The sequence below is a fragment of the Dermochelys coriacea genome, chromosome 1 (genome assembly GCF_009764565.3).
Source record: "Dermochelys coriacea isolate rDerCor1 chromosome 1, rDerCor1.pri.v4, whole genome shotgun sequence".
Classification (NCBI taxonomy): Eukaryota; Metazoa; Chordata; order Testudines; family Dermochelyidae; genus Dermochelys; species Dermochelys coriacea.
In genome coordinates this window covers 136,521,055-136,533,690 of record NC_050068.2, presented here as the reverse complement: position 1 = coordinate 136,533,690, position 12,636 = coordinate 136,521,055, and the positions used below count along the sequence as shown (strand labels likewise).

The window sequence follows — 12,636 nt, the reverse complement described above, 5'->3', positions numbered from 1 at the left end:
GTTGTCCATTTTTAAAGCCCTCCCCATGTTGAAGGGCTTAGAAATGTCAGTACAAGAAAATAAAGTCATTTCTTACTCCTACCATAATTCAAGATGTTAGTTTGGTAAATTATTCCCATCCTGCAGCCTACAACTAACTCAGAAGTCCACAAATCAGGTAAGGACAAGAGTTTGGGATTAGGGTGGGGGTGGGGGAAGTCTACATATCAACCAGAAAAGCCAGATCACATCCTGCGTATCTGTGACTAATCGTCTTTTAAGGTGAAGAGGGCCAATGTAAGGTCCTATTCACCGCTTAAATCCCTCTTAAGACCAATATTAAAGGTGCAAGTGAGGCCTAAGTGCGGGGTGAAAGTAAAGCCAAAGACTTACCAATATGGGCGCCAGCTCCAGTCCCCGGAACGGGTGGGGCCTCAGGCGGAATGGGTGGGGCTGGGGGTCAGTGTCCCCTGCCAGCCCTTCCACGCTGCCTGGCCAGTGCTGCCCGGCCAGTGCTGCCCAGAGCTCCAGCGGCAATTTAAAGGGCCTGGGGCTCTGGCCGCTGCTGCGGTAGCAACAGTGGTGGTCAGAGCCCTGGGCCCTTTTAAATTGCTGGTCCCGGGGCAGCTGCTCCTTTTGTGCCCCCCCCCCCCGCCGCTCCCTCCGTCGGCGGCTCTGCCAGCAGGGACCCAGCACGGCCGCCGACGGGGGACACAAAAGGGGCAGCAACGTTAAAGCACTGCCATGGCAGCGCTTTAAAGGCAACTGGGTACAGGCCGGTACTGGCAGCCACATACCAGCCCGTAATGGCTTATTTTCATCCTTGCCTAAGTGGTAGGTAGGGCCTTGTGAGGGACTGCTATACTGGGGGTGAAATGCACTCTTAAAATCAATAAAAATCCTATTTAAATATGCACCAAAAAGCTTTCTTAGGAATATGACTATTAAAATTCCAGGTACTCCCCTCCTCCATTTCTCTTTTTTTATACTTTTTATTAGCAAGCGTGTTAGCACTAGTGCAGTTCTCAATATTTTCTATCCAACAACACCATGTTACAACAGAAAAACGGTTAGGAACTCTTCTCTCTCCCTTCACCTGTAGCCATAAAGAAAAGGAGGGTGGCCATCACCTCCCAGACCTGTTTGCAATCCCTAGGTTGAGAACTCTCATATTAGTGTATCAGATGCATTCATCTCCATCACACTTCTTCTCTCAACTGGATAGTACTCTAATCCCTGTGGCCATGGTCTATCAGAGGATGCACATAATAGACTTGACAGAGGGGGAGAAATGGCCTTTGTTCATCTGCTACAGAAAGGAAATGAAAAGTAAAAGACAACTGGGATGGACAGTGGGTATGTGTGAAAGACAGAGTGGGAGAGTTAGAGGAAGATGAATTAAAGAAAAGCATGCATGTTCTTAAATAAAATAGCTCTCAGTAGAAGGGATGACTAATTATTTCATAATTTGCAGCTTTGATCGTGTCATGCATTGTCTTTTTACATATCTGGTCTATTCAAAGGATCTGATGATGCCCAACAGAAAATAGAACCCCATTACACAACGGTGTTGGATGATGGTGACTGTGTTCAGTTAGAAAACAAGGTAATCCTTATCCTATTCTCATGCTTGGAGCTTGTAACTCAATTCTGTAAAAGATTTTGGATGGAAATTATTAACAGTATTTCTTTGATCGGTATTTACATCAAATCTCCCCTCCCCCCTGCCCAAGTCTTTTATTGCACAAAATGTGACAACATACCATAAGAAATCTTAGGGCCAGGAAGAGGCCAGGCATCCCAGAATGCATGTACTTTTCATAACTGGTCTTAAAACTGTTTTCTTATTTTTTTACCGTACACATCAATTCCCCCCTTGCACTGGAAACACATCTAGAATAGGGGTGAATTCCTAACTTGGGAGCTTTGCCATTGACTTCAGTGAGGTCAGGATTTCACCCTAGGTGTTTGTTTCAGCTCCTTTACAATCCCTTTCATAATTCTGAAAATTCTAACTGGGTCAAAGTGAAGTGTCCCCTTTCACAAGAAAGGCAAAGCTCAATTTCATTAACCCTAAAAAAACAGAGAATCATAGAAAATTAGGATTGGAAGAGACCTCAGGAGATCATCTAGTCCAACCCCCTGCTCAAAGCAGGACCAACCCCAAGTAAATCATCCCAGCCAGGGCTTTGTCAAGACAGGTCTTAAAAACCGCTAAGGATGCAAATTCCACCACCTCCCTAAGTAACCCGTTTCAAGGCTTCACCACCCTTCTAGTGAAATACTTTTTCCTAATATCCAACCTAGACCTCCCCCACTGCAACTTGAAATCACAGCTTCTTGTTCTGTCATCTGCCACCACTGAGAACATCCTAGCTCCCTCCTTTTTGGAACCCCCTTCAGGTAGTTGAAAGCTGTTATCAAATCCCCCCCTCACTCTTCTCTTCTGCAGACTAAATAAACCCAGTTCCCTCAGCCTCTCCTCACAAGTCATGTGCCCCAGCCCCCTCATCATTTTCATTGCCCTCCACTGTACTCTCTCCAATTTATCCACATCCTTTCTGTAGTGGGGGCCCCAAAACTGAATGCAGTACTCCAGATGTGGCCTCACCAGTGCTGAATAGAGGGGAATAATCACTTTCCTTGATCTGCTGGCAATGCTCCTACTAATGCAGCCCTATATGTCATTAGTTTTCTTGGCAACAAGGGCAAATGGTTAACTCATATCCACCATCTCATCCACTGTAATCCCCATGTCTTTTTCTGCAGAACTGCGCTTAGCCAGTCGGTCCCCAGCCTGTAGCAGTGCATGAGATTCTTCCGTCCTAAGTGCAGGACTCTGCTCCTGTCCTTGCTGAACCTCATCAGATTTCTTTTGGCCCAATCCTCCAATTTGTCTAGGTTGCTCTGAACCCTATCCCTACCCTCCAGCATATCTACCTCTCCCCCACAGTTTAGTGTCATCCCCAAACTTGCTGAAGGTGCAATCCATCCCATTATCCAGATCATTAATTAAGATATTTAAGTGCTTCAAAATGAATTCCTTGGGGACCTGCTCCTAATGTGAATCTCAATCAGCCCCATCTATACCCTATTGACATCATCCTGCCTTCTTGCTGTGTTCTGACTCCACTTTGGGTTCGCAAAAAGAAAAGGAGTACTTGTGGCACCTTAGAGACTAACAAATTTATTAGAGCATAAGCTTTCGTGAGCTACAGCTCACTTCATCAGATGCATTCGATGAAGTGAGCTGTAGCTCACGAAAGCTTATGCTCTAATAAATTTGTTAGTCTCTAAGGTGCCACAAGTACTCCTTTTCTTTTTGTGAATACAGACTAACAAGGCTGCTACTCTGAAACCTGTCACCTTGGGTTCAGTTCTACTCCTCGCTCACACTGAGAAGAATCATGGTGTGGGCAGTCAGTGTGGAAGAGACACACGGAATCCAGAGTTGCTTGTGCTCAGACACAGGCTGGTGCGAGAGTGAAAGCTCTCTCTCTCTGCTTGGAGGGGACCTTCTTCTAGAACTCAAGGACAGGAATTTTGAAGGAGATGGAGTGAATACATGTGAATGCATAAATAAATCTATTGGTCCCAGGCCCTAAGTGCATTGCAAGGTGTAAATAAAACAACATGGCATTGGTCATGAAAAGGGGCAGAGTGATAGCCTTGGAGACTGAGGTTCTCGATAGATTCACAAAACACATCCAGCATGAGTAGCACACTAGCTTCCCTGTGCCACCAGTGTCTGAAGGCAGTCCTGGAGGGAGTACCTCAAGGAGTCAGAGGAAGGGAATCATGGGTACCTATCCAGACTAAAAATAGGTTTGTGTTGTGTATCAGGGCAATGGACTCAAGGGAGAATGAAAAGGAGAACTCATTCTCCATGCCCACTCAGTACTCATTCTTTCACTGAGACTTCCTGACAGGGCTGCCAACTGGTGACACTGTTTTTTGTGTCCAAGATTCATGACTACAAAGGACATGGATTTAAGGTGACCTGCTCTTTCATATAGGCCACTGACCAGCCACCGGATGATGGTGACTAGCAATTAGTCACCTAGGCTTCAATACCATCAGCACAATATAAATGCCTAGACAGAGAGCACTGGATTTGAACTGGTAACCCAGATGTTAACAGCACATTACCAATCCCTGTGAATCAGCCAGTCCTTTTGGAGTGATCTTTTTTTAATAGGAAATGCAATGTGAGGGTTTAACTGGAATCTTTAGTAAACATTATTGATGGTTACAAGATCAAATAAAGATCAGGAATGTGCTAAATGAAATCTTAAAATAGTTTTTATATGTCTTAAAAGTACAAAAAATCATCCTATTAGGGCCAGATATGAAATTTAAATATACATTCTGTATAATACACATTGACTTCTATATAAACAACACAGGGGATAGACCATTAATTCTCCCTTGCTGATGTCAGGGAATTGATTTACTCTTTTATTGACCTGAGATTTGTAAACATTAAAAACCAGTAAATATTAGTGTAAATCAATATTTCATCCCCAAACTTCCACTTGTATCCTATGGGTTTTCCTTTCAAGTTAGTGTGTTATTGTAATAGATAATCCTGGAATGGAGATGAGGCCTGATAGGGACATGATAACTCTCACGGCTTTGCTATCATATAGCATTCCATCTATACTTTCATAGTTTATACTCCCAAGTGAATTATGGTCCTTCTATTCACTCTGAAGCCATTATTGCACATGCCTATACTGCACTGAGGAATAAGGATATGTCTGTAGAGGGTATCTTGGGAGCAGCAATAGGCAAAACATTTCAGAAAAATAAATATATCATCCTGTCCTAATTTCTGCCTGCTGTCTATATAGCCAACTCAAAGCCCGTAGTTTAGCTTAGTTCGCCCATAGCTCCCTACCTGTTATCTCCATTATACCTACTATCTTTCTTTGAGAAGATTACATTATGGAGTACTGAGGGAGGTTGTCTTTATTCCAGAGCTTCCATGCTGAGCCAGGCCATCTGCTCTGTTGAACTCTTACTCAGGCCCATATCTGCAAAAGTACTTAGGCACCTAAGTCCTGTTTTTAGGCACCGTTCTGATCCACAAAACTCCCACCCAGCTGCTGCCTAACTCTGCAGGTGCCTAAACTTGATCAATGTCTAAGTTTTTGTGGTAAAAGTTCCCTAGGGGCCTATGTTTGATTCTGGGCATAGGCACTGCTGTCTCTACTCTAGGTGCCTGGGCACCTATCTCCTGCTTAAGCCCTAAAGCAACCCATGAACTGGAGGAAGATAGGCACGCCTTTGCCTAACTAACCTGTGGGGCCAGATCTAGTAGGTCAGCTCAGAGGCCAATTAATTCCACACAAAATGGCCTGGCAGAGGGGGAGCTCATTTATAAACTTTAGCCCGTGGTGAGAGCACTCATGTGGAATGGGGGAGACCACAAGTTCAGGTCCCCCTCTGCCTCCGAAGGAGAAGGGATTTGTACAGGGATCTGCTGCCTCGAACCACTAGGCAACAGTCATTCTTACTCTCTGGCTCCATTAATATGTAATTATTCAATTAAAGTGGAATAGATGCAATAGGAGAGATTCAGGGAAACCCACATCAGAATACCATGTAGCCTAGAGGTTAGGGCACTCCCTTGAGAAAGATGACAGACTCCTGTTCTCCTCATCAGGCAGGGGCAGGGGGACTTGAACCAGCTCCTCTTTCCCCACTCCCTGGCTGTTCTGGGTGGACTTAGGCAGCCTCTGAGCACGCCTACTGGATAGGCCCCGCATGTTTGTTAGGTGGAGGAGTGCCTGTCTTCCCTTGGCTCATGGTTCACAAGGAGAGATGAGCACCTCTCTGCAGCCCGGAGGTAGGCACTTAACCATGTGAGAGGGACAGGGCTTAGCACACACCGCCCCCCCATCCATCTCTCCCACTGGCTAGCTTAAGCTGCTCCCTGCCTAGTGTGCTGGCTTTGTGGTTCACATTCTAAGGCACCTCTCTCTCCCCATTCTTGGTGTAGGAAGCCTAGACAACTAACTCAGCTCTGTGGATCACAGTTTGCTCTGATTTTCTAAGTACCTACGTCCCTTGGTGGATCCAGGCATCGGTTACTCAGTTCCTGCATTTTCAGCAAGGATGGAAGGGGGGATAGAAAGGGAGAATAAAAGTGGCTTTAAGCCACCTTGCACTCCTCATATGCTAAGGCCAGGCAGAATCTTGTCTGGCCCCGGGTGTAAGTTCGGCTAAGGATAGCTCCAGTTTACACTCTACTTATCATGGTCTCCGATGGGTGCTGGGAAGCAGAAAATTGTCATAGTACACCGAGGCCACACTCTCTCCCTCAGAGCCTGGGAATGGGCCTCAGAGAGCCACTAGCCATCACCTTCAGCCCCCAACTAAAACCTCTCCAACGCATCATCAAGGATCTACAACCTATCCTGAAGGACGAGCCATCGCTCTCTCAGATCTTGGGAGATAGACCAGTCCTTGCTTACAGACAGCCCCCCAATCTGAAGCAAATACTCACCAGCAACCACACACCACACAACAGAACCACTAACCCAGGAACCTATCCTTGCAACAAAGCCCGTTGCCAACTCTGTCCACATATCTATTCAGGGGATACCATCATAGGGCCTAATCACATCAGCCACACTATCAGAGGCTCGTTCACCTGCGCATCTACCAATGTGATATATGCCATCATGTGCCAGCAATGCCCCTCTGCCATGTACATTGGCCAAACTGGACAGTCTCTACGTAAAAGAATGAATGGACACAAATCAGACGTCAAGAATTATAACATTCAAAAACCAGTTGGAGAACACTTCAATCTCTCTGGTCACTCGATCACAGACCTAAGAGTGGCTATACTTCAACAAAAAAGCTTCAAAAAGAGACTCCAAGGAGAGACTGCTGAATTGGAATTAATTTGCAAACTGGATACAATTAACTTAGGCTTGAATAGAGACTGGGAATGGATGAGTCATTACACAAAGTAAAACTATTTCCCCATGGTATTTCTCCCCCCCACCCCACCCCCCACTGTTCCTCTGATATTCTTGTTAACTGCTGGAATTAGCCTACCTGCTTGTCACCATGGAAGGTTTTCCTCCTTTCCCCCCCCTGCTGTGGGTGATGGCTTATCTTAAGTGATCACTCTCCTTACAGTGTGTATGATAAACCCATTGTTTCATGTTCTCTGTGTGTGTGTATATAAATCTCTCCTCTGTTTTTTTCCACCAAATGCATCCGATGAAGTGAGCTGTAGCTCACGAAAGCTTATGCTCTAATAAATTTGTTAGTCTCTAAGGTGCCACAAGTACTCCTTTTCTTTTTGCGAATACAGACTAACACGGCTGCTACTCTGAAACCTGTCATGGTCCAAAAGTGTTTGTTCAGTTGTGCAATTGGTGCAGTCTATACCCATTGTGACCCAAGATAATTTTGCAACAGCAATACATGTCCTTAAGACAATGAGCTTCTATTATTGTAATTTCCTCCTTGCAAAGCATCCAGCAGTTCATCTCTTTTGCTTGCAGTCTCTTCACTATGCAGCAACACATTTGTTCACTGCTCCAGGGCACTGGGATCACATTACACTTTCCTTGCTTATTGTACATTGACTGCTTATGAAGTGTCAAATTGACTTGGAATTGTTCATCTTGGTTTTTACACCTTTAGTGGCTATATTTGTTACCTACTCCGTAACCCTCATCTGGAGAGGTAATTACATTCTGACACCACTTGTCCTCTAAGGACCACAGCAGAGTATCAAATTCCAGCGAATACAGACTAACACGGCTGCTACTCTGAAACCTCAAATTCCAGTGTGTGACCAAGTCTTTGCTATAGTGGGCACTGGATGTTTGAATTCACTCCACCAGAAACCTGCCTCTCCTCCTTTTTCTTCCTATTGTCCAGCACCTTAACTCTTTCAGCCCCATATTTTATATTTTTCTCTTCCCTTCTTTTTTATATTAGAGTTCCTCTTAGATTTTTTTACAGTGAAAAGCGAGGGGGTTTTATTCTATTTTATAACATTTGAGGGCATTTTTGAAATAACAAGAAAAACAAAATTGTGAATTCATTGCACTACATGGTAGTTAATGTTTGGTGACCATTTCAACTGTGTTCTGACTACATGTCACGTAAACACATGTTAAGGGCCACGAGGTAGTCAGCCCATGCACAGGTGTGCAAAGGAGAGAGAGCACAAAGAGCTTCCATTCTCTTTTATCTCCTGTGTTGCAGGAAGCCACAATTATAGCTGGGGCCCTACCAAATTCACGGCCATGAAAAATGCATCATGGACTGTGAAATCTGGTCTTTTGTGTACTTTTACTCTATGCTATACACATTTTACAGGGGAGACCAGCGTTTCTTAAACTGGGGGTCCCGACCCAAAAGGGGGCAGTGGCGGGGTTCCAAGATTATTGCAGGGGGGTCATAGTATTGCCATACTTACTTCTGCATTGTCTTCAGAGCTGGCTGGCCAGAAAGCGGCAGCTGCTAGCCAGGCATCCAGCTCTGAAGATGGCACTGCCAGCAGCAGCATAGACGTAAGGGTGGCAATGGGCGGCCGGAGAGTGGCAGCAGCTGGCCGAGGGCCCAGCTCTGAAGGCAGCTGCACAGAAGTAAGAGTGGCAATACCATACCATGCTACTGCTCTCCGGCCTCCCAGCTCTGAAGGCAGCGCCGCAGCCAGCAGCAGTGCGGAAATAAGGGTGGCAGTACCGCTATCCCCCCTATAAAGACAAGCAGTACTTGTGGCACCTTAGAGACTAACAAATCTATTAGAGCATAAGCTTTCGTGAGCTACAGCTCACTTCATCGGATGCATCCGATGAAGTGAGCTGTAGCTCACGAAAGCTTATGCTCTAATAAATTTGTTAGTCTCTAAGGTGCCACAAGTACTGCTTGTCTTTTTGCGAATACAGACTAACACGGCTGCTACTCTGAAACCTATCCCCCCTATAATAACCTTGTGATGTCCCCACACTATAACCTTTTGGGTCAGTACCTTACAGTTACAACACTGTGAAATTTCAGATTTAAATAGCTGAAATCCTGAAATTTATGATTTAAAATCCTATGACCATAAAATTGACCAAAATGGACCGTGAATTTGGTAGGGCCCTAATTATAGCCATTGCTGTCCTGATCAGTGGCTCTGTGGGCTAGTGCCCTTAAGGGTGTGAGTTGCATCAAAAGGGCAGAGAGAAGGCAGGGTTTTGGAACACCACTCCTCCACAGCAGCCCATAAATCTGGCTTGCTACAGACGGGAAGTTGCACACTCTTCAGCATAGGGACCATCTCCTTGGATGTGTATGTACTGTGCCTAGTGCAATAGGGCCCTGATCCACAGGAAAATTTCTCTAGGTGCTACTGTAATATAAATGTGAAGTAAGGGGCGGCACAGCAGTTGTTGTCTCCAGGAGATTTGGGCACAGTGTCTCCCATAGAGAGAGCTGTTTGAAAAATTTCAAAGTATTCTACATTTTGATGATTTATTTCTGCATTTTTTTTTTGTTTTTTTACCAGCTCTCCTCCTGGATCTTCCTGTTGGGGTGTATGGGCTTTGCACTGCCTCCTGTTCTGGGCTAGGCGTTAGTGGCATAATCTGGCCCTATCTATACACTGAGCAATGAATTCATGGTTATTGTCATTCATATGTGCTAAAGCTGAACCATCATCCTGCAGATATCCAAGGCCCTGATCCTGAAAAGCACTTGGTAGAGATAGATCTTGTGCTGGCACAGTGCCCCATTTCTCTGCCTGCATTCAGGGGTCCAACAGCATGGAGTAACTTGCAGGATCAGGGCCTAAATTGGTTGTTTGATCATTAGTAATAAAAAAAAATATATACAGATCAAACTCACCATTTAGCTTTACATTTCCAAAACACTGTGTAGTATATCTAGAATGAAGTTTCTGGTTGCAACAGTCATGATATTAACAGTTTGTTTACTAAAACCATCTTTTAGAAGTTTAATAATGTGTGTCTGTTCATTGATAAACCTAAAATCAGCATTTAATTGCTGTGTCATAAATATCTTGTTAAATCTAAATTAGATCCTTATATTAGACACTTGAGATAATGACCCAATTTTTCTTTTTCCTTGTAATTGTAAGTAGAACAAAAGGTCTTCTCTGTGTGGATTAGTTATAAGGAATGTGTAGATCCCCTCATAGGATCAATTTACAAATACTTGCTTAATGATTTTAGCTGGGAATTATATTAGCTTCCTAAAGTCTGCTTAGTACAGAAACTTGAATTGGTGCAAATTCCTGTAACTAATGGTTTCAAATGCAAAAAATGTGATGAAGTCATCTGTTGTTTTGCAGTCAGGGTTAATTAACTGTTTCTATTGAGCTCATATTTTATTGTTGCAGCCTGAAACTACCAGTTTAATTGGTGATAATCTAGGGCCTGATCCCACAAATCCTTTTTCATGTGAGTAGTCCCATTGGTTTTGGTGGACTACAGTGAGCACGCTTCACAGAATCATGCTCTGAATGTTTTGCTACATGTCTCTGGATTAAGATGATTTTCGTTTCCAGTGCTTCTCTTTTTGTTTTGTTTGGCATGTGGAGATGTTGGTCTGGACCTGTCCTTGGGTATAATCTGTTAAATACCTGAAAGGAATTAATTTTCTCACGTGAATTTTCACACTAAAGTACATGTGAGCAGATACTATACAGAATGAATTTGATACCAGAGGAAAACTATCTGTTCCTTGTTTTGTCTGTGTGGCACCATCCCCTGCCTGTGCTCCCATGAGGCCTACCAAGAACCATCTTGCAGCAGACCTACCTCCCCTGAGGGAGGCCCTGTCAAGTAGCTGTCTCCAGTTCAAAGAGTATAAAACAAAAGTGTCTTCTGCTGCTCCTAGGCTACCTTTCACCGTGTCCATTCCTACAGTGCTGAGCTTCTCCTGAAGGACCAGCCCCGACTTGAGCCACTGGTCCTCAGGGTTTCTTCTCTGGAGTCCTTTCCCTAGTTTGGTTCTCCCTGGACTGGATACTTATTCCCAGTCCATCTGCCTGGGGGTTGACCCTTTCCCAGCCTCCTCCGGCCATGCCACCTTCTCCTTCCAGGGCTAGTCACAGGAGACCACTTCCCCCTGTAGCTTTCTTCCAGCTGAGTCTCGCAGTTCCCCCATCGCCCAGCTTTTCCCCAGCTGGGTCTGATAAATGAATAGAGCCACCTGCTCCACAGCCAGTCAGGATCAGTTGCAGAGGCTAATCTGTGACAGGCGAGACTATCTCCCCATAAAGGGCCAGCCAGCCTGTGACAGTCTGTAAAATGTCTGTCTAAATATAATCTATAATAACATAATCTAAATATATGTTGCTATTTAATTCATTCCACTTTTCAGTGTAGGGTCCTGAAATAAGCCATTTTGTCTTAGTCGCTGGTGAGCTGATTAAGGAATCTATGGTGCAGCATGGTAAGCATTTCTAGTAAATAAACCACTGGTTGGTTGATGGTTTTGTCTTGTAAACTAGCGGAAAGAATTCAAAGGATGTGGGCCATCTCCCGTACCTGCCTGCTTTTGGAGCCTGTTATGTTCCTCTCCATCGCAAATACAGTGATTGAAAATGAAAGTCAGTGCCTCCCATGTTCCCCAGCCAGTTTGTTTATATATGAGATAGTGCTGTTGGACTAAAAGTGTATTCTTTGTATTTCTATATTCTAAAAATAAAATATACTATATTTTTAAAGTACTATACTTTTCACTTTTTTTCCATCGATGTTTGAAACATTTTAAAAATAACGTGAACCGTGAAAAAAACTCCATGAAATCCATTAGGGACTTCAAATCCGCACAGACACACCCCTGGAGCCCCAACCTGGGGTATTCTATCTGCTACCCAAGATCCATAAACCTGGAAATCCTGGATGCCCCATCATCTCAGGCATTGGCACCCTGACAGCAGGATTGTCTGGCTATGTAGACTCCCTCCTCAGGCCCTTCGTTACCAGCACTCCCAGCTATCTTCGAGACACCACCGATTTCCTGAGGAAACTACAGACCATTGGTGATCTTCCTAAAAACACCATCCTAGCCACTATGGATGTAGAAGCCCTCTACACCAACATTCCACACAAAGATGGACTACAAGCCGTCAGGAACAGTATCCCCGATACTGTCACGGCTAACCTGGTGGCAGAACTTTGTGACTTTGTCCTGACCCATAACTATTTCACATTTGGTGACAATGTATACCTTCAAATCAGCGGCACTGCGATGGGTACCCGCATGGCCCCACAGTATGCCAACATTTTTATGGCTGACTTAGAACAACGCTTCCTCAGCTCTCGTCGCCTAATGCCCCTACTCTACTTGCGCTACATTGATGACATCTTCATCATCTGGACCCATGGAAAAGAAGCTCTTGAGGAATTCCACCATGATTTCAACAATTTCCATCCCACCATCAACCTCAGCCTGGACCAGTCCACACAAGAGATCCACTTCCTGGACACTACGGTGCTAATAAGCGATGGTCACATAAACATCACCCTATATCGGAAACCTACTGACCGCTATTCTTACCTACATGCCTCTAGCTTTCATCCAGATCATACCACTCGATCCATTGTCTACAGCCAAGCGCTACGATATAACCGCATTTGCTCCAACCCCTCAGACACAGACAAACAC

The 12,636-nt window shown here is 44.6% G+C and overlaps 1 protein-coding gene across 1 annotated transcript in view; it reads left to right on the top strand.

Annotated features, from left to right (window-relative positions):
- PIR (pirin) overlaps positions 1–12,636 on the top strand; it is a 52,994-nt gene that overhangs the window by 37,797 nt on the left and 2,561 nt on the right. The window contains 2 exon segments of the mRNA XM_038393455.1: positions 1,503–1,585; positions 11,352–11,418. Coding sequence (XP_038249383.1) covers positions 1,503–1,585; positions 11,352–11,418 — 150 coding nt within the window.